General features: G+C 35.2%; 1 protein-coding gene across 6 annotated transcripts in view; it reads left to right on the top strand.

The window, feature by feature from the left end:
* Nucleotides 1-23,292, top strand: part of MED13L (mediator complex subunit 13L) — a 273,110-nt gene that overhangs the window by 27,106 nt on the left and 222,712 nt on the right. For 5 of the 6 annotated variants that reach the window (XR_010318584.1, XR_010318583.1, XM_064272255.1 and 2 more), the window contains exon 2: nt 2-239. Coding sequence is in view for 3 of the 6 variants with exons in the window: in XM_064272255.1 (XP_064128325.1) it covers nt 2-239 (238 nt within the window). In the remaining 3 variants the exon portion in view is untranslated. Of the gene's footprint in view, nt 1; nt 240-8,942; nt 9,010-23,292 lie in introns of those variants that run through there. The other variant, XM_023559475.2, reaches the window with a different exon arrangement.

Genomic DNA, 23,292 nt, shown 5'->3' with positions numbered 1-23,292 from the left:
GGCTGAACTCACAGGAATCAAATGGCGTAGGTACAATTTTGGAGGGCATGGGGACTGTGGACCCATAATTTCAGCCCCAGCCCAGGATGATCCAATCCTGTTAAGTTTCATCCGCTGCCTGCAAGCCAACTTGCTGTGTGTATGGCGTCGTGATGTCAAACCAGATTGCAAAGAGTTATGGATATTCTGGTGGGGAGATGAACCCAACCTAGTGGGTGTAATACATCATGAACTGCAGGGTAAGTTTTTTGTTTTTTCTTAAAAAAAAAAAAAAAAAATTTTTTTGTTTTATTTGCGTTGTGTTTTTTTTAATAATGAAAAATTCCTGAAAGGTTATTAAGGCTGTTGTTGAAAAGAAAAACCTCAAATGCTTCATGGGCGTGCCTCTCAAAAGGAACATCATTACCCTCAACTGGCTTCCTCACACCCCCATTTTCAAATTCCCTTGCCCTTTCCCAGTCATGTTGGGGTGGAAACAAGGCCGAGAGCCACTGTGTTAAAATGATACTGAAATTGTGAATAATTAGCCAGACACAGTGAAATGAACAGAATTGTTTTTTCTTGGACTGTGGCTGTTGTGGTTCATTGCCAACTCAATTCTTTGGGGTAGAATTGTAAGATGGTATAGATACTTAGTGTGAGCCTTATTGTACAATATTATGAGATGACATTGGATAGTAATTTTGAAGAAAGATTAAAATGAAGGATATGACCTGTTCTTTCCTTGCGTTTTCCTGGTTTTTATGTAATTAGGTGATTCCAGGAAATTGGCTCCAGTGTTGCCAAATTTTTAGCTTCAGTTTGCATCTTATATCCGGAAACTTTGAAATAATAACCAGTGGAAATTTTACCATTTCTTGTAAAAGTTTTTGCTCCTTTACCTGTGTGTTTGTCTAGTATGCTAAGAAATTTTTCTAACTCAAGATTGATTCTGGTCTCTAGTTAGGATGTTACTTTCTTTGACTAAATCTTGCAATGCCAACTTTTATTATCTCCAAACTTCTCTATATTTTGTTAACTTGTGGTTGAAAATTTTTAGGTATTCTTTGTAATGTTTTGTTAGTTGATGTTTTTAAGGGAAGGAGTAAAACAAACAATAATGCATATTTGAGGGTCTATTCTGAGGCTTCTAAATTTGCCTAAAGGATTTTCTACAAACTTCTGTTTGACACCTTCCTAGCTTTTCCTAGCAGCCATTTTTTTTTTTTTTTTTAATATCTGTGTTATCTCCTGCCACAACAGCCAGAGGGCAGTAAACCACGGTGGACTAATTGAGCTGTTTACCTTATGGTCCTTTTGTCTGTTCAAATCAAACCTTTCTCCTGGTATTTTTTAGAATATTTGGTTTATAAATATAATAACCTGTTCTGGGTTAGATTGTTTACTTAGCTGGTTAATCAGCAAAGCCTCAGAACTTACGTACATCTCAAAGCCAATTTTTTGTAGGTTGGAAAAACTCATTTAAAATTAAGAGTTGGAACATCCAGATTCTGTTTAGTAGAATTTTTAAAAGTAAGATACCTCCTAGAAAGCACTTTTAACACTTGCATTTGTCGATGTAAGTATCAAAACACATATTTTGTTTTTAAGGGATCATTTTCTTTCACACCTAATAGAAAAATACAGTGTTCTTCGGTTTTGTTTTAGTTTCTCCTTTATTTTTAATGTTTTTTTTTTTTTTTTTTTCCTGATCTCATCTCCTTCCATCTCTTTATTCCGTGTTGATCTGTTATGTTTTAACTTTTCAGTCTGGTCTTTATTTGTTAGCAGTGCAAATCATCATTTTATAATGATGAGGAAACCAAACCCAGTTGTTAATTAGGCTTATTTAGTTGATGTATAAAGTTACTTATCTATACCAACAAAGCAAATGGTCAGTGTTCTCAGAAGGAGCTTATTAAGTTATGGTCTTATTTCTCATGGGATTTGTTTCTCAGCTGAGAAAAAGAGTCAGCTTGTGTAAATTTTGTATAGTTGCTTTAGATTGCATATACAGATTCATTAATCTCTTAAGTATTTTTTGGTAGAGAATTCAGCAAAGATTGACTTAAAAAAATTTTTTTTTAAATTACAGAAATACTACATCTTAATTAGGAAAATATAGAACCACCACATGAAGAGGATAAAGAAGTAAAAACCCTGCAGTCTAACGCAGAGTTTTAATATTTGATGTTTACGTACAAATGAAATTGGTGTCATACTATTTTGTAACTTAGTCTTTTTCACTTAACAATATGTCATGACTGTTTTTCCATGAAAATGGTTACTTTTTATTTTTATCTTCTTTCCTCTTGAGGCTGAATATGGTATAAACTGCTTATTCCTTTGTGTGCCGCCAGGAAAGTGTGACGGTGATCGAATAGTCGTAACTTCATCAAGTACATCTTCTCTTTTTAATATATTGCATTTTAAGAAAGATTAGGTCTAGTCATATGAAGTTGCCATATTTTAGGTAAAAGTGGTTGAAAAGACAGTTTTACATGGTTCATCTGAATATTAGGAAATATTTGAAACTTAATTAGAAAAAGGAGTGACAAAAAGATAATAATGTTTCAAGTGAGGGGGAATATGACAGGTCAAGCGGTCATGAAAAAGTGAAGGATACAAAAGGAATATTTTAATTCATGGTCATACAAATTAAGAGTATTTTGGAATCGACTTCATTCTCTAATATGTGTAAGACTAATTTTTGGGTAAAATAAACTTTAGCAGAACCCTGTTAGCAGGCTGTAACACTAAGCGTGACCATACCATTAGTTGTAACAGTCCCCTTTTATTGGGAGATTTTGCCATTCCTTAAAATGCTTTTTAATTAGGTTATTTGGCATTTCCCTTTGTTTTTACAGTGTACACAAAATAACATAGTACTAAGAAACCCCACGATAAAATATAATACCAAAGCAACCATCCTGCATTTAAATGTGTAAAGTATCCCCATTTAAAAAAAAAAAAAAAAAGAATAGTTCTACTGGATATACGAGTTAGTTTTATAATGTCATACTTTATGTTTAAATGCTTAAAATTGCTAGGAGAGCCTGAGAGAAGAGGAAGACACATTTATGGTCTGTCCCTGTCACTTCGTTAAACTCTATTGTGCCCTTGTCTGGGGAGTTACTGTTTATTTTGCAGTTGTTCAGAGCATGGGCCCTGGATTGCTTGGGTTTGAATCCCTGCTCAGCCACCTCAGGTTCCTCACTGTAAATTGGGTTATGCAGATAAAAAATACTTAGAACAGCACACAGAGCAGTTAATCTAGGACTGTAACTATTGCTGCTGGTACTACGATGACTACAGTTAACTCATACATCAAAACTGAAACGTATTGGCATTTTTAAAGCAGCTGGTTCTGTTCAGTATAGCACTGAGTGCTTGCTAATGTCTTTCACATGTTAATTTTTTAAGTACACTTTTAGGTTGAAGTAATCTTATCTTTGAGTTTGAGTTTAATGTTTGGGTGGAATAACTGGGAAAAATGAAATATTAGAGCAGTCAAGATACCCATGTTTATGAAATTTGTCTAGACTTATGCTATGAACAAGATTGTGTAACAAACACTACCTTGCATTATAAAGAGGCTCTAGTACTTAAAGAGTTAATTCTGTAGGACCCATGTTAGATAGAGTTGTGAGTTTATTGCCTTCTTCCTGTAGTGCTGTTAAAGCAGGGCACTGGCTGAATAGTGAATGTGTGTGTATGTCCAATGTGTGGGTGTGCCCATTCATTATTGTGTCCATGTTAGTGCCTGTATATTATCTATGAGTCTAATCTATGGGTCCAGTTTTAGGGGTTTGATGCAATTAATTTATAGTCTTAAAAAGGCCTAAGACAAGCACACAGATATGTATAGTGCAGAGAACACTGTAAGAATGTAAGTGTAATAGACTGAATGTTTTCCAATAAACTTATAAGAGGAATGCTGGGAGCCTAGTGCCAGGGGTAGATGATTGTCTTCTTGGTTTCTGATCCAGTTATTCAACCTCTGACATTTGATAGCAACTGTAATCAGTCCTGGTATGTAACGTGAGTCCTTTTTTAAGGAGCTCACAGTCTCACTGGGAAGTAGCTAAGTGAATCCATAATTAGGATATGATGGAGTAAGCGCTATAAACCGTTGAAGTTATGACGTCTCAGAAGCATCAGATTAAGGCTTGGGGAAGGAATAAAGGAAAGGGAGATGGTGGGGGGAAATCCAAAGGAGGTGAAGTTTGAGGTGGATTGAGGTAGGAGTTACCTAGGTTGGGATGAAACTTGTACCAGTCAGAGGAAGTATCATGAACAAAGGCTTGGAGGCACCGACTGAATTGTAGGAAGAGTAAATCTGTCTGGTGCATAGGGTATGAGCGAAATAGTCAGGGCAGACTGACAGGCTGGGATGGTGGGCCATACTGCAGAGTACAGCTAAGAAAGGATGAGGAATTTGGAACCAGGAAAGAGATATCATTAGAAATACTAACCTAGCAGTAATATACAAGATGAATATGATCAGGAAAACCATAATATTGTAATACATTGTTTTATTCTAAATTGGGGTATGAATTTGAACCTTCTGTTTAGTTTAGGGTACAGATTTACTTAAATTTAGAATTACCAGTGATTATGTACTGAACTTTTTGTACTGAACTTTTAGTGTAAAAACTATTAATGTTTAATCTTAGCCAATTTTATTTTATTATAGCGTTGCTCTTTTGGCTTGACTAAATATTTTTCCATGTTTTCTTCTTGAATTTTAGAGATTAGTATAAGTACACTGAATTGACTTTTCCTAATGTGCCAAGAAGTCCCTGACTGGTGCAGATGGTTACGTGCTTGACTATTAGCTGAAAGGTTGGCTGTTTGAACCCCCCCAGAGGCACCTCAGAAGAGGAGCCTGGTAATCTGCTTCCCAAAGGTCACAGCCTTGAAAACCCTGTGGGGCAGTTCTAACCTGCATACATGGGGTCACCATGAGTCAGAATTGCGTTTGGATGTCATGTCTCTTTAGTCTCTTTTAATTTAGAACATTCCCAAGTTGTCCTTCAGTGACACTGGTATTTGAAGGCAACAGTTTAGTTGTCCTGAAAAGTGCCCAATTTTCTGATTTTGTCTGGTTGTTTCCTTATGACTAGATTCAAATTAATGATTTTTGACAAGCATATTGAGTAGGTGAGGTGGTGTACTTCCCATGGCATCATGTCAGTTTGTCCCAATATTGATGATACTAATGACATGATGTTGGTAATGGTCACTTGGATAAAGTAGTGTCTTCTAGATTTTGTCCAGTGTAAAGGTATGTTTCCTCTTTTCTAATTATGAAGTAAGTTTGGGCAGAGACTTTGAGACTGAATATCCTTTTCCTCAACAGTTTTCACTCATGGTTTGAGGAAGAATCTCATTTTGAGACTATTTGAACCTCTGAACCATCTGGTTCTATAAAAGCAGTTAAAAAGTCAAATGAAGGCTACAGTTTTAAGTAAGTCATAGGGCAAGTTGAGGGGTAGGAGGGAAGAAAAACGTATTGAAGATCTAGCAAAAGAAAATTAAGATAGCAGAGTTAAATTCTGAAAAATAATAGCCTCCTATTTTTTAGCATACTAAAGAGAGGTGTTGCCATTGAATTTTCTAAAATTATAGAGAATAAATTATGTATTTAGGAATACATTACTTTGTATCTTACAGTCTGTGAACTCTCAGTTGATATTTGGTGATATCTGATTATCTTTGATTAAGTGAAATAAAATTGTTTTAATGAACATCGTAAATGCCTTTATTCTTAATTAAAAAAAAAATGACCTTTTGAGAAAGTGACATTCCTTTTACATAAAAAATTGACTGGAGTGAAATTATCTCAAGGTAAAATGTCATTGGTTTTGAAATTTTTTTTCCAAAGGGAAAATCTGATCCCTGACTTTCTTTGATCCTGTTTTCAAATTTTTTTATTTTTTATGTTTTTTCATTACTGGTGGCAAATTTGTGATTCATTGAAATTAACCTAAGTTGGGAAAGTTTTTTTTCCTTCATTATGTGGATTTCTTTATTCTCCAAGTGTAGAATGATAGTGATTTTTAAAACAGCTGACTTATATCATCCTGCAGTATTCTAGATTTGTAATATTTTACTGTGTCAATATTTATGTTATAGTGTAATGGAGATTTATTAGATGGCATTAATAATTCTTGAGGTTGCTAACAAATGCAGCTGAAAAGTAAATTTTACTTTGCCTTTTATATTTCCTGGCATTTTGTAGACAGTAATATGTGTTTCATGAGAAACAAGCACTCTTAGGGATTACACCCATTCAGTGGTAAACGGTAGCCAATTCTAAATCATTTATAAAGTAAACATACCTGGATTTCACTGGGATCTAAATTCTTCAAGTCTTGATATAAATTTTCTGATTCTTTTAGTAAGTCTACCATAGTACTATTTTCCTGTTTTGTTTTTGAAAGAATTACCCCAAGCTATAAAATAGTAATTCCTTTCATTGTGTGATAATTATCCAAATGATTCTAGTGCATACATATTGAAATATTAGATATAATAGATAATCACATCCTTAAGAGAGAAAATAAAATACTTATTAAGAATTTGATAAACAATAAATTCATGTTGTAAAATCAAGGTAAGATCATAATGACTTCAGAATTCTTTCATATAAAGAATAGAAAAAAACAACAAATTAGATGGAGCTGTTAAACTCAGTGTGCTTGAAATTGAGAGAACATGCCGAAGTCTAACTTTTGAATGTAAATAAAATCAATGTGTTACCACAGGCAACTTACTGAACCACATAATTAGTTTTTTCTATGAAAAATGAGATATTTACACTGAGATTGTAGTGAAATAGCATGCAAAGGGCTGTATTCTAATGATATGAAAATTAAACAATTGCTAAAAATTATAATCTAAGCAATGTTGCTTTAGGGAAAATCAGTTGATTTTTGTGTATGTTGGGGGGAGGTTTGTGTATTGGTAAGTGTAGGCTCTACAGTCCAATCTTTTTGAATTGATATAAAGTCACCTATTTGTGGAAAGTACATCTGAGTAAAAATCACTATTAGTAAGTTGTTAGAGTCGCCAATGAAACAGATAGGGTTGAAAATTTACCTAAAACGAGATGAACTGTTACTTGGCATATTAGAGTCTTTCTTTTGATGTATAATTAATTTTTTGATGAATGCATCATGACTGATACATAAATATTTAATCTAGGAATTCAGGAATAGTCATATCTTATCCCCCCGCCCTTTGTGGATAGTTTATATCAAAAGCTTGTTCTTTAATAGAAAACTAAGATTTAGAAGAGGTTTTGTACATTAAGGTGGTGTCGCTAAAGATTATTTAGTAGAACAGTTTCATTGTTTTATCTCTTGTTCAGGGAGGTTGGTGTAAGAACCTGAATGTGGAAAGTGGTAGAAAAAGTTTAAGCATTAGGAGAATTTAGGGGCCTAAGTAATTCAAGAAAGAGACTGTATATTTGACATTAAATTGAACAGGTTAGAGGCATAAAATTAGTCGTGTAAGAGAATATGTTCTGGTTTACAAGCAGATTCTTTGCTGGCGTATTAGAATGGCGTCAGGTTGGTCTTATTGTTTAGAACGTTTTATACAGGAGATGGAATAAAAAGTCCCTAAAATAAAAATGGGGTCTTCTTAGGAAGGAAGACATGGGGAATGAATCCTGGTGAGTGTCCTCTCTCCTTTTATACTGTCAAATATAACATACTCAAAGGGACACTTAAGGTTAGAAAGAGTCCATTATTTACCCAGTTCTGTCCCCAGTCCTGTCACCAGTAAGGACACCCTGGTGGTGTAGTGGTTAAGTGCTACAGCAGCTAACCAAAAGACCGGCAGTTCAAATCCACCAGGCACTCCTTGGAAACTCCGTGAGGCAGTTCTACCCTGTCCTCTAGGGTCACTATGAGTCGGTATCGACTCAATGGCAACGGGGTTTTTTTTTTTCTTTTTTGTTCGTCACTAGTAATAGAGGAACCAAAACCCGTATTTTGTACCTTTTGAAATTGAAACCATTATGTGCTTCAAAACTATACATACCATGAAACTTCGTGATTGTGCCATATAAAATGATTCGATTGACTTTACCAGACCGATTTAAATAAAGCCCACATAACTATCACAGTGCTATATTTATATCAAATTAACTGTTTTCTATATTTAAAGAATATCAGTCCATAATTCTGGACAGAGGACTGATTTTTTTTGGTGTTAAATGTTTTATGTGACACTTGGCAAATGTTGATTCCAGTAGTCTTAGCTCATACATTTAGTCTGGATCCTCTGAACTAAGCATATGCCAAATTGATGGTAAAACCAAAAACCAAACCCACTGATGGTAGGGGAAGTAAAAATAAAATAGTATGAAAACTTGACACGAATACACCACATTTTTGCTTTTATAAAGTATCTTATTGAGATAATTGAAAAGCCAGAATTACATATTTGCTACTTTGCTATCATTAGAGATCTCTTTTCTTTTTTATGGATCTATTATCATAGACCCAGATCTTGAAAAATCAGAAATGTATAGTAAAGAATGGGAGATAAGTATTGGGTGAAGCAGGAGGTGGTTGCTGAGGCTACCTTTTAGCTAGGTTATATGATCTCTGGACCTGCCTAAAGTATGGTAGACTAACCAATTTATAGATCTCTGTGCTTAATTTGGTGAGTAATTGTTTGAAAAAGTATTCACAAATGGTTTCCATTTGGTTTTGTTTGGTGATGCTTGAGCACATGGAAATTGGAACTTAATATACTCAGCCATGAATATCACTAGAAGCTAAGATTTTTTTGTTCTTTTAAAAAACACTTTAATGGCAGAAATAACACATAAATATATTTTTCTTTTTGTAAAAAATCAAAGCAGTTTAGAAATCTGTGCTAAGTTTGGAATTCTACAGAAATGTTAAGCCCTACAGAACCCTGAAACTGGACTCTGTTGCTTTAAGTATTTCACGATGGAGCTGCTGGCCTGATGCTACCTGAAGAGGTTCTCGTTGACTATCATTACGGCTAGTAAGTGTTCCATAATTTTCTTTAAAGCTCTGTCTATGTAAATATTTTTGAACCATTTTCCACAAGTACTGGGCCACATACCTATTCCTCATAAACCCGACACTGATAAAATGCACTCTTTGTGTAATTGGGCCTTGTTTTCATCGTGGCTCTTTCATGTTGTGATTTGGCAGTGAGTTCAACAGAATAAGCATTATCCTCTTGAGGCCCATCTAGGGCTGAACTAAAGGGCTTCGACAATATCCACATGATCATACAATTAGTTTTTTTTTTTCTTCTTTTTTGGTGCTCTGATAGTGTAACTGAATATGAGCTGGTTGCCAGGGTATTGTGGTGAGATAATACCCTGCAGTTTGTAGTTAATCAGGCAGCAGAACTGACTTGATTTAAAAAAAAAAATTAAAAATAAGATAAAAATGGGATAAAGGAGAAGAGTCTTTGTGTTGAAAAAGTGTGTGTGTATAAAATAGTAAAGGGAAGGTTAGTGTGTTTACAAACCTATGTCTATTATTACTAAGTGGTTCCTCCTGTTTAATATAATGTCGTACGCAAAAGACCTTCCTTTTAAAAAATTGCTTCTCTTTATGGCTACGCTAGCCTTGGGGGAGGTACGACTCTTTTTTGCTAGACTGTAATATTATAAAAGGCTTACGTTCAGGACACAGGCAGGAAATAGGTAAATATTTATGGAATGGCTGCTTGAATAAGAGAAATGTGAACCTCTTCAAGATGAGGTCTCTTCATTAAAATTATTTTTTCACAGGTAATCTTGAACATGTTTAAATGTAAGCTATTTTAGTGTTTGCTATTTATAAGAGGGCATGTTATTCACAGTGAAATATATTTAAAAGAGAAAAATTTAGATACTCTTACATTTCTGGAAATAGTATTTTTAGCTTATTTAAACAGTAGTCTGTAGATATTAATAATGGAAAAGACACTTGCCTCCTTTCTTCTGTGGTTGTCTCATCTCTTCAGCTAAGTTCTTAATTTTCGGGGGTTGCTGCTGTCTAAGAAAGCTGGTTCGTATGTTTCTGGAAATACAGATGTGCTGCCTTTGCCTGCCAAGTGAGTTGTCTACTCTGACGCGTGTAGAGAGGTAATGTTGGTGTATACCGTTAATCACGTCTTACACAAAAGTGTAGTACCTGAAGAATTACTGGAGAAAGGTGCTTGTTCCTTCACTGTCCTGCTTTCAAATTCTTGCAGTTTTTTTTTTAAATTGCTTGTGTAAATGATTGGCTTATCATGGACAAACTACTCATGAGTCTGTTTAGGGAGGAAATGGCATTTGTTGACAGGGACTCCTGTTATGAAAAAATTTGTCGAACTGCTTCTTGGTTTTACCAAGAATGTTAACAAAGACGGGTTCTTGATTTGAGTAAAATGTGTGGCTGGGACAATTATTCTCATTGCTACAGTCAGGCTTCATTAACTAGAATTCAGGTAGCCAGAGCTCTCAATTAAAAGCGTTGCCGACCCATCCCCAATAAGCACACACTATTTTATGGGGAAAAAAAGGCTAAATAACTTAGATATAGCAATATCAGTGATTAGTCCAGATATCTGTTTGATTCCCGATATTGTTGGGACAATGTGTTAGAAGACACTCGGGGCAAAAACCCTTTCCTGGGGTGTCCTGGGCACAGTACTGATTCAGCCCAGTTGCCCACACGTTTAAATTTATAGTAGTGTGTAAAATAATGAAAAAACAATGTATGAGAGCATGCCGAAAGCATTTTGTGAGCTTTATAAAACTGTAAAGTGTTACCACTTTTTAGTGATCTTTTATATTTAGAATTGTGACTTTATTTTTTCAACAGATGTTTATTGAGGCAGCACTGTTAGGGTCTGTGAAGAATTCAGAAGTGAATCTGAAACGTACTCTGCTTTTCAGAAGCTGACACTGTAATGGGGAAGATGGCATATGTACATAACACCTTGTTACAAGGTAGAGAGTAATGTGTCCTAAGAGGGTAATTATTGGAGTTGTATGGAAGGAGGCAAAACTTTGAGGAGGAGTTGACACTTGAGCTGAGCCTTACAGGATGGGTAGAATTTGGATACATGGCACGTGCAGGAATATAGAGTACGAAAGTTTGAAATGTTAATTGGGGAAGAGTTAAAGATGACAAATTGATTGAAAAATGCATATTTGGGCCTGGTGGTGACGGAGCTTGACATGAGGCCGAGGAGTTTGGCTTTAATGGGTAGTAGGGGTTTTTTTCATAGGACTAGATGAGAAGTTCCCCACTAGTTTATAAATTGTTCAGGTGCAGGACTGCATCTGACCTTTGCCCCCATTGTAATTTCAGGCCTGGCATAGTGCCTGGTGCATATTTGCAAAATAAGTTAACGAGCGAATGAGTGTATGTAAATAGAGTTTCTGTAAAGGTTACCATTGCAGGACATTAAGCCCTCCCTGTATCCTAGATCACACGTGGGAGACGTGCTGTTGTTTGTGGAGATGGTTTTAGGGAAAGTTTTAACCACATTTAAAAAATTTTTTTTGATGCCTTGATTTTGTCTTAACTGCATATTAAAAAGATGATGATATAATTTTCTTTCTTTTTGGTAATTTGTTAGTTTTTATAGTCTATTAAAAAAACAACCCACTCCCATCAAATTGATTCCGACTCATAGCGACCCTATAGGACAGGGTAGAACTGCCCCACAGAGTTTTCAAGAAGTGCCTGGTGGATTCAAACTGCCGACCTCTTGGTAAGCAGCTTGTAGCACTTAACCACTATGCCACCAGTGTTTCCATTATAGTCTATAGTTTTTAAAATGGAAATAGAAAAAGTTTTACTAAAACTGATTGATTTCCCATAGATTATGTTTATTGGTGTTGTAGATAGCAAGTATTTTGGGCATTTGGCAAAAAGCTTGTGTTTTAGTTGTTGTGTAGGACAGGTGGGTGTGGAAGAATTTTTTTTTTTTTTGGGGTCAAAATGCTCAATGGTATATATGTGTCAGAAGTCTTGTTAACTTATAAATATATCCTGATTGAATGACCTTTGCTGTCTTATATATGTTACAAATTGCCAGCCCAACACTAGAGTTGATGTTGCTATATAGAAATGATTAGGTAAGATTGCTTGGCTGAGGTTCTGAGAAAATCCTGAATGTTTCACTGTAGAATCAAATTGACAGATAGCTTTCATTGAACTGTATATCTCTCACATTGAAATCCTGAATCAATTGCAAGCTTCTTTGAATATCATGGGTATTTATTGCATGATAAAATGAGCTAGCAACTTAGGCAAACATTTTTAGTGTCAGTATACATCTTTTGTTCTATCATTATGAAGATAGCCTTTTGGTTCTGCCTGTTTTCTAAATATTTAAGATAGCAAGTTAGTATTTTTTAAGTTCGATATGTTTAAACTGGCATTAAAAAAAGCCTACTAAGAAAGTTGCTCTATCCTCTCAAAAGATGCTTGCTTTCATGCGTGTGCGCGTATGTGCACGCGTACCCACCCACACACCTGCAGTTATTCTAGATTTCCTGAATTGGTTGAAATTTCTATTTGGCAACACGTGGAATGCAGCCATATCTCCCAGAGAATGATTGAAGAGTCCTTCTATCATCAGTGAATCAGACCTTCTTGGCCAGGAACCATCAATCATTCTCTTTTTCCATTTGTGACCTTAGCTCAGCTGGCATTCAGCAGCAGTAAGGTTATGGATCCTGGATTACCCTGTCCTGTTCACCCTCACATATCCAAGATGGGACAGAGGCCAGGAAGAAATTTCTCATGCTTTTGTTGTCCTTCACCTATGGAGCGGTAGAGGCCATAAGAGAAGTATGGCAAGTAAACTAAAATAGGGGATTGAGTGTTCAAACCATGCCTCTTCTGCTGGTATGTGTCATCATAGGCAAGTCATTTCAATTTACTCATCTTTTTTTCTTATCTATGATACGGGAATTATAGCTGTATTTTATGATGCCACTCCTAGGAAGTGAATATGAGAAGTTGTTAGATTTAAATGCTGTGTAAATGCCTCTCATAGTCATATTTTTCCTCTAATGAACTCCTCTGTCAAAATATTTAAATCTCAATGAATTTAGATGCTAAATAAGGATATAGTTTTATAGTTCATTGTTTTTGGTCATACTTTCCACCTGTAGATAAAATTTGAAAAATTTTCTACCTGCCATTGTCCATATAAAAAAAAAAAATTAATTAAATCATACATAGACATTTGATTAAAAAAGTGAACTCTTAAAACTGATTACTTTCTGGCATTGCCTGTACAAGGATGATTAATAATATTTATGCCCTTGTTTCTGAAGGGATTTTAGAATAAAAAATTATGTCCAGTATTGTTTTAGGTAGGGATCATGGTCTATTCTGAAAAAATTATAGTCAGTATGTGGTATATTGTAATTATTGGTTGATCAGAGTAATTTTTAGCTTTTTAATGAAGTATCACATGTATGGAGCCCCGGTGGCACAGTGGTTAAGAGATCGGCTGCTAACCAAAAGGCGGGCATTTAGAATCCACCATTCATTTCTCGGAAACCTTATGGGGCAGTTCTATTCTACCCTGTAGAGTCACTATGGGTCGAAATTGACTCGATGGCAATGGTTTTTTATTATTATTATTATTTTTTGGTTATCACATATACAGAATTAGTAAGGATATTTGATTAACAAGGATTGTTGTTTCAGTTGCTGTCCAGTCAATTCCGACTCATGGCGACCCACTGTGTTTAGAGTAGAATTGCTTCATAGGGCTTTCAGTGCTATGACCTTTTGAAAGCAGATTGCCAGGTCTTACTCACAGGAGCCCTCTGGGTCGATTTGAACTGCCAGCCTTTTGGCCGGTTGGCCAGTTCTTAACCATTCATGCCACCCAGGGACGTCTTAACAAGAATTACTGCTCCAGTTTCATGCTTCATGCCATCTTAAGTCTATTTCCTCTTGCACACTTGGTCTTTTATTTGCAGAATACTTTTTATTTATTATTATTGTGCCTAATTTTTTAGTAGCAGTAATCTATGAATGAATGATGTTTTGAAGTAGTTGTATGTTGAAAACTAGGAACCAAACAATAATCAAATATTTATAGGTCACTTTTTATGTGCTAGGCACCATGCTAGGTGCTTTATGATCAGTCTTGCAGTAGAAGGGAGCTCTGGATTTATCATTTCTTTCTGAGTTGTAAGTTGGATGATTTACAGGGAAAAAGTCAAGATTCTGCTGATCCATTTTTAAACTTATTTTGTGTTTATTAAATTTATTTTTATGTGATGTGTAGAAGATACAGTAGTTATGAAATAAGTAAGTGGCAGCCTTTACCATATTGAGACAGTTAATTTAATTAGTTGAACACTAGAGGGACTGCTAACTAATCATGACTTTTTAGCTCAGTAGTATATTAGTTGAAATTCTTCATTTAAATAGGAGAACCACATAGCTTTTTTCAACTTTCTCGTTTTCACAAAATTAAGTAAGTAATGTGCCTAAAACTTTTCCTGGTCCTTTATCTTAATTAGTTATTTCTCAGGTGTGTAGACTGTAAAGTTTAACCCCTGTCAACCTAGTATGTCAAAGCAAAGAACCTTTGATTGTTCATAACCTATTTTTAAAGCCGGTTTACGTGTTTAGATGGACTGTTGAGAGAAGTAGAAATCTGGAAGTCAGCTATGTAAATAATGAGTTCAGAGTTGTCTCTTGGGAGTCTCTGAGAAGAAAATGGAGTTTGAAATAAGAATCATTGGATGGAACAGTAATTCAGATTATTATTTTATGAACATTTTAATTGATTTCATGATTATCGGATACACACTTTATTAAAGGTTCATCAGTTTGATAGCATTACCAGAGTTAAGCTACCTTATAACTTTAGTACTTAATTTAAGTAGTATTGCAGATATTTTCACTGTTTCACTCTAAAAGCTATTTGGCAGCTGTACTAAATTTGATAAGAACTTTCTGAAATTCTGACTTAAGGCATTAAAATGTTCAACACATCTTGAAAAAAACTTTTGGTTCAATTAACATTTTACTCTCAAAATAATTGTACCTTGGAAATGTTGTAAATTTTAAATTATAAAAATTTAAACCAGTGTGAGTAGAATAAATGAATGCTTCTGAAAGCTTGCTTTCATGGTTCTTCAGGGGTTTTAGTCAAGGTCACATTATGAACGTTGGAAAAATGAATTAATCTTTACATTCACTGCATCTCTTTGTAAAGAAGTCCTAAAGATCACTTAAAGATTCATGAAATGAATGGATTGGATGAAGAAATCCTTATTTTCTCCTGAACTAAATTTTTTTCTTCATTTTTATCTTTGTAATGCTGTCTCTCCATAATTTACCTCTAAATAGTTGTGTTATAATGCAGAAACACTGGTAAAAGTAGACGTCTGACAATTACCTGTAATAGTTTGCTAATTATTTTTTTAATGTAGTAGAAATGTACACCAGTAACATAAATATCATTCAAATTGAATTCCTCCGTGTTCATGAGTAGGCAGCTTCCTTTTTATTTCATTTTCCTTGATAATATGTTGTAAAAATGAGTCTAATTATATTTAGAAAAAGAGAATTAAAAAAGCACACTGATTTATTATTGTTATTCTGTCTACTTTCAAAACATTTTTGAACTGAGTAAAATGATGTGTGGAGTGGTTTTTATACCTTAAATATCCACTGAAATTTTCTCACTTGTAAGAACTACAATATAAAGTCGTAATGTGTAAGTGTATATATTTGTTTAGATTCAAAAAATTATATTTCTGTATTTCCAGTTCATTTGTATTTTTTTTTTTTTTTAATTGAAAAAGTCTTTGAAGTTATCCTTTGTGGGCTTTTGGATTTCTGAAAATAGTGAGGAACATTTAAATTACTATTGGATTCTGAATGCAACCAATTCTTTGGAAAAACCAGCACTAGAATATTTTGCTGGTTTTCTTCAATGCTTTGCATACGCCGATAGTACACTATTAAAATTACAGATTTTCTCTTGGGTTATTTGGAGAAGAAATTTGTAATTGGAGAGTCTTTTACAACTTTGATATCATTTCCTCAAAAGTCTGGCCTTTGTGTCGTAAAAAAAAAAATGCTGGTTTATTAAGGGGGAAGCTGTTTTCTGAAGACTGAATTTCTGGAAAATGTCAGAAAGTACACAGAGTACTGAACTGTGAATTTCGGAGTAAGTGTAAGGTCATGTTGGATATAAAAGGCATGTTTTAATTGTAACTGTTGGCTAGTTGACATAATCGTTGGCACTGCAGGAGTCTTAAAGTTCCTGTTTTGAACTGAGTAAAAACTGATCTTGACTTGGTTTTATTGAGGGCAATACTCGCCCAGTGTGTTAAATACTAGATTTAAAGAGAATGTTTCACCTGTGGAGCTAGATTAAGGTTGTAGGACATTAGTAAGGAAAGGTAGAAAGATTATAAATGCCATCATATTATGTTTCAACTTTTTTAGTATGACTTGACCTAGGAAAGGTTTAATTTGAAAAAGGCTATTTAAATAGTTATGTTACTGAATCTCTGTATTATTGAATCTCTTACATTGAGGAGGAGGGCAAGTATTGAATTCAATTCAAGAGACATTTGTTGAGTGCTAGGCACTGTGCTCTGTGCTGGGAGTGACATTGTTACAGCCTTAGAGGAGCTTAAAGTGTAAAATTAGTTGCTCATTTTCTCTAGAAACTTAATTAACGAACATTTGAACACATGTAGTTCTCAGGGTGTTTGCCAGGTTTTGTGGGCTCTGACTTCGCTTTTGCTGTGTGTTTTTGTTCAGACTTCAGGTATTAGGTAGGTACAATACGACAGGATAAATGTTCTCATAGGGGAAGTACTTCTGTTCATATTTTCGTCTACTCCAAGTTCTTGTTCCTGCTGCAGTATTAGAGTTTCCGTTTAATTTAAAATGTTTAGCCGATTAAGTTTTTTGAGTTTGGTCTTTTGAGAGACAAATGGCCTTGGGATGATAGAAGGATAAACTAGACATGACCTTTTTTTTTTTTTTGGTGGTAGTGGGAAAACGATATGACTTTACTAATCTTATGTTTGGGACTCAACGGGGATATAATTCGGGTTCAAAACGACTAAAATTGTAGGTCTAAAATGTAAAATTAAAAAAAAAAATTGCTTAGTCACTTATCTCCCCCAACATCCCAAGAATTAAACAAACATTTTTCCATGTTGTGCCCTTGATACCATAAGACAGTTGCTTATACAAACATGTCTTCTCTCACTGGCTCCTGCGTCATTCACACACAGGTCATTATCTTCATCTAGGTGGATTGTTGCCCAGCTAACCTCTTAGTCATATGCGTGTGTTGCTACCTTTCCTGTACGGAGATAACCTTCATAGGGCTAGAGCAGACATTTCAACACAATTAAGTTAGGGTCTTCAGTTAATATTCTGTTAAGCTGAAGGGGAGAAGCTTCCCAAATTATCACATTTTGTCAAAAATGTCAAAGTATTGAAGCTTTCTTTTTGAGTGGATGACGATGGACTTTGCCTAAAGTTTTCTGTCCTTAATATCAACTTTGCCACCATATGTTACTATGGGATGTTTTTACACATTGATACCAGACCTTCTTGCTAGTTAGATACACCTTTGTCAGATTTTTTCAGTGTCAAATTAAACACAATAGTAGTATGTTGGTCTTTGCTACAATGACCATCTTCCAAGCCACCAAATTTCTCTTGACCAGCTGTATTTCGTACACATTATTGGAATATTTGTTAGCATGGAACAGAGGAGGATGGACTCAACGTCCAACAAGGCTACATGGTTCTTAAATTGGCCAGTCAAGTGACCTTTCACAAATTCTTTACCCATATTTACATCACTAGTGAGTACATGTTTAAACTAAACTTGGTGTTCTCCTTGAGCAGCTATTGCCACAGCTTCTGATTTCCCAGCTGCTTTCAGACTTCTATATAGCTTCCTTCTAAAAGGAACTCTGTCCACCACTTTTCTGAGCCAAATGTTGATTCTTCAAGGAGTTTAGATGGTAATGAGAGCGATGACTATTGGTAATAATAAAGCACCTTCTCATGTAGTAGGAGCCCTAAGAGAGGTGCAGATAAAGTGCCCTGGGGATTTGAAACGGTAGAGGTGACCGTTAGTTAGATTCATCAGACCTTACAGAGGAAGTAAGGAGCCCTGGTGGTGGGTGCAATAGTTAAGTGCTTGGCAGCTAACTGAAAGGTTGGTGGTTCAAACCCACCCAATGGCTCCATGGGAGAAAGACCTGGTGATCTCCTCCTGCAAAGATTACAGCCTAGAAAACCCTATGGGGGCAGTTCTTCTCAGTCACATGGGGTCTCTATGAGTAGAAATTGACTCCATGTCACCTAACAACAAGATGGAATAAGTGGCATTTTTAAGTGGAATTTTGAAGAGCTGAATGGGGACATCTGTGTTTCAGGAACAGGAGGGAGGAAAGATAGTCTAGTCAGAGTGAATAATAAAAGCAAAGGCACAGCGGAGAAGTACAGGTGATACTAGAATTTCAGCCTGGCTGTTGAAAAGGGTGTGATGAAGAGAAGAGGAAGAAAAAAGTTTGGAAGGACAGCTTAAATCAGATCATGGGGACCTTGAATACTGGATTCAGATGTTTCTACCATTCAGTAGACGATTAGAGAGTATCTCTTGAGAGCCTTGAGTGGAGAATTATGTGAGCAGTTAGGAGGATTAATCTGGGCTGCAATACGTTAAATCAATTAGGGGAGGAAAGTTGGTGGTAAGGAGAATATTAGGGGGTGTTCCTTCATTCTTGGTGAGATACAGTGAGGGCCATTAAATAACTGTTTCGTGTATTCTTAATCACATCTGGTTTTTGATCCTTAAATATTGAACTTCATGAGAGAGAAGAGTTTTAATTTATTGGTCTTAAAATTAATCAACTGAAGTCTAGGGAAATGGGCCGGATCCACATTTTATCCATTAAACGTACATTGAACAATTACTCTTTCGTAAATAACTGTGCTAGACATTGTGGATCTAAAATAAATAAGCTGGGGTCCCAGCATGTTCGGTTTTTGTATTTTAACAGGATAGGAGAAATTGAATTGAATTGAAATCTGAGTAACTCCATGTATTCAGAGCTTATAGGATATGTGGTAGAAGAGGGGGCAGGATAGGGAGGGAGGGTGTTAGAGGCTGGAGAGATAGATAGGAACTAGGCTGTACAAGACCTCCTTGGCTTTATCCTTTTGACAATGGACAAAGCCTTTGAAGGTTACGTGAAATACATGGTGAGAGATTTCTCCAAAACTACTGAGGAAAAAGCCTGTACTTAAAAGAAATATTGATTATTATTTAGAGTCCTTCATATGTGGGGGAAAAAGCACAAGGATCATATTATAATATACTAGATGATTCAGCATCATTAAAACGAAAATAAAAATTTTTATTTTCTCCCCACCGAAAAACCGTTTTCAGACATTGAAAAAAGGAATTTACCTGTCAATTTATGAATATATAATATATCCATTGAAGTTTTTATATAGATTTAGATAATTTGTAAAATTGAAGGTGTTGTGAAAACATTAAAACCAGTTGTCATTGAGTCAACCTTGACTCATGGAGACCTGTATATGTGTGTCAGAGTGGAACTGTGTTCTATATGGCTTGTAGTGGCTCATTTTTTAGAAGTAGATCTCCAGGTATTATTTGATAGTAGTTGTGTAAGGCTCAGATTGATAGGCTTATATTTTCAAATAAGGTGGCCTGAATTTATTTGATCAGTCCAATAAAATCTTAAATCTAGGAGACAGCAAAGATCATTGCATTTGAGAACTTTATTATTATTTTTTTTTAATAAAGTAATGCAGAGCTAACCACGAAATATACTTATTGGGCATTTGGTAGAAATTAGAATGAGTTAAAGAGAAAATTTTTTTTTTACAGTATGGTCTGTGCTATTTTATTTGCTTTTGAGCATGGTGAATGAAGTAAGTTTGAGCCAGTCATTTTCACTCATTCCTATCTAGGTTGTTTGAAGGAGACCAAGATAAACTGTTGTTAAAAATTGTATTTTCCTTACATATTGCCGGTACTCAAAGAGGAAGAAATTTTAGTGTTGCATGTATTTTCATCGAAATTTGGTATGAATATATACTACTGAGATTTTGATTTTGTGTTGATTAGGTTTTTGATTTGTTTTGAGGATATCTGATCTAACCTCACACCTTTGAAATAGGTGTTCTGAAACTTAAAACAAAATTTTTTTTTAAAAAAACATTTTGACTGTCTAAGGCAGAGAGAGAGTTTCTTGGTATTTCTAGTTTCATTAAATGGCTCTTCACTCTAAGAACTGAGGTATTGCGTAACAAGGTGAGTCAGATGGTCCAAGAAACAACTTAGTTTCTTTGTTGTTGTTGCCATGGCTACAACATATTGGCAGGAGAACATTGCATTTTGTAGTTGTTATTTAACCTGATCTATTGATTAAAAAAAAAGTTTTAGAACTTTGTATCCAGTGGGGTTGCTTAAATCCCTAAGAAATTCTACAATTTTTTACTGTGTGACTAAATTGTACTTTTTAAGATGGCTCAGGGCTTTTTTTCCCCTCAAGCTCTTTATGTGTGTCTGTGTGTGTGTGTCTGTGTGTGCACGCATGTAAAAGCAGTTCATACAAGATGGATATGATGTCTTCTTTGGTAGACATGAAGTTTAAACTCTGGACTCGTAAGGAAGGATTTCAGAAAGTATTTCTTGGCTTTTCTAATTGAAAGCTAGACTGTCCCGCAGAAATGCACCCCCTGAGAGAAAGGTTTTCTTACTTGGTGGTGATCCTCATGTGTAGACAAATCAGAGCCATCAGATTCAGGAATTTGGCAGAATAAGTTACAAAGCTTTCTTGCCTTGTAGGAGAAACTTGCCAATGTCTTTAGTGCTATGGTTTTTTTTTTCTTTTAACTCTAGAATATTTGCTCTTCCGTACTGGGCCCCTGTGAGTCGGAATCAACTCAGTGGCAATTGGTTTGGTTTGTTTTTCACTTGTTTTAGCCTTTGATCTTGCTTGCAAATCAAAGGCTAAAAACTCCCGATTTGTTTTTCTATAGCTGGGAGGTCTCTCTTTCCCTCCTCCCCTTCATCCCTTCTTTCCTCCCTGCCCCACTGCCCATCCATCCCTCTGAAAGTGTGTTGGTGGGAAAGGAAACCTACTTCGTTTATTGAAGGGAGGAAAACAAAAGTCTAAATTGTAAAAGTTCATCAGGCCATGCGAATTAGGGAAACAGTATGCTTTATACTTCATTTAGAAATGGATTTTTTTTCCAGCGTTGCATGTTTTTAGATGCTTAGTATTGAGATGACAGTAGTAGTAGTTGCTTTTTTTTTTTTTTTTTAGACTAGCCACCCCTGATCACCATAGCAACATCCCAGAAGACAGTCTCCTTGATCTAATGGTAACATGTCAAGGAGTTGTCTTGAGCGTAGCTGTCAATTCTCTGAGATTGTGCTGGGATTTTTAGTTTCGGAAGAAAGGTGATAATGTATGTTATAATTCTCTCAGTGTCCTTTTCGCTGTAGTTTTGTTGCCTGTAAAGGACTGTATAGTTTTAGGAATCACTGGAGACTCCCGATAGTTTTTTAAGCCCATTGTTTTGTATAATTTGATTACTAGGGCTAAACATACTAGATTTTGTTTTCTATCCCTGTGTTTTGCTCAGACTGTAAGATAAAGTTTATTTATTTATTTTTGAGAGGGTTACATGAACTGCAAAAGAGCCCTGGTGGTACAGTGGTTAAGTGCTTGGCTACTAACCGATAGGTCGGCCGTTGGAACCCAGCAGCACCTCCGTGGGATAAAGATGTAACAGTCAGCTTTCGTAAAGATGTGTAGCCTCAGAAACCCCATGGAACAGCTCCACTCTGTCTTAGAGGGTTGCTATGAGTCGAAACCGACTCCATGGCAACTTTTTTTTTTTAAATGTGAACTGCAGCAGATAGCCTATATTAGATTGCAGAAACATGTTTAAGTTGCTCCATATGTGCTGTATTTATGGAATAATTTTAACTATCTAATTGGCCTTTTTTTGTTTTTAGTCTTTCTAGTAGAAAGAGCCAACTTATAATAAATACAGTCACAGTATATGTGGATGAAAAGACATAGAATTGTGAGATTGAATTTTCTGATGCACAGAAGTTTTGATGATTTCATGTGAGAGAATCTGTTATTCTTGAGTTATTCTTATTCAAAAAGGAAAATAATAATAGTATTAATTTTTAGGCATTCGTAAAAAATTAACTTAATTATCATTACTGTAAACAATTAGCAATTTAATTTCCCCCAGCTTCCCAAGGGATGTTATTTATAAACTCACTGTGTTCTAATTACAGAGGTATAATATGATTATTTGGTGGATTTGGCTTCCTCCGAGAAAATGCTATATGTACTTAATTTAGCAAACATTTCAAAAAGCTTCTCTTTTGCATTATTTCAGTAGGTGTTTATTGAACTACGGTATTCCTGTCCCCATGTTGCTCTACAGTCTTCTTAGGAACACACTACAAGTACTATTAGAAAATGTTACCTAACAGTCATATATAACAAAGTTTTAACCTGAATATAATCAAAGATTAAAATGTGATAGAGGCAGTAGTATAATTGAGAAGGGGAAGTTTTTAAACTAGGGATGTAGAGATTGGCAGTTTGGAACCTGTGATGAATAGTTGCGTTTATTTTTAAAAATTTAAGCAAACACTTGGAAATTCCAGATTTATTTTTCTACCCTATTCTTTTGTCACTAATTTTTTATCTTACATATCGTAAGAATTATTTCTGAATCTCATCTTCAGCTGTCTTAAAGTATACAGGCAGTCCCTGGATTTTGAATGAGTTCTGTCCCTAAGTCTGTCTTTAGGTCGAATTTGTACAGAAGTTGGAATAGTTTAGGTATGGTTTGTTTCTCATGTCAGTTAGTCAAATGTTTGTCTTAGTATATAGTGTACTGTTCTATGCATAACAAACATTAAAGAAACACTTCCATATACGCTAAAACAGCTGTAACATAATAACACAGTAATAATAATCATGTTTGGATGAATGTTGCAAAGTACTGCCTGTTTGTTGTTGTGAACTATGTATATACCTTGAATTTTTCATATAATAGGCTTTACAGGGGTTGGTTCATAATTACGGGTGGTACATAAGTCAGACGTTCATATGACAAGGGGACTGCCTGTAAATAAGGCAGTTTCAGGGAAAGCCTTCCAGTGTTTAGGAGGCTTTGTAAGCTAATATTTAAAGATATACTTCAAGATGTTTTTCTCTGTGTGAATTCACGCCTCTCT

This window comes from Loxodonta africana, chromosome 19 (genome assembly GCF_030014295.1).
Source record: "Loxodonta africana isolate mLoxAfr1 chromosome 19, mLoxAfr1.hap2, whole genome shotgun sequence".
Classification (NCBI taxonomy): domain Eukaryota; kingdom Metazoa; phylum Chordata; class Mammalia; order Proboscidea; family Elephantidae; genus Loxodonta; species Loxodonta africana.
Note: the sequence above shows the minus strand (reverse complement) of the source record. Positions and strands in the feature narration are given on the sequence as shown.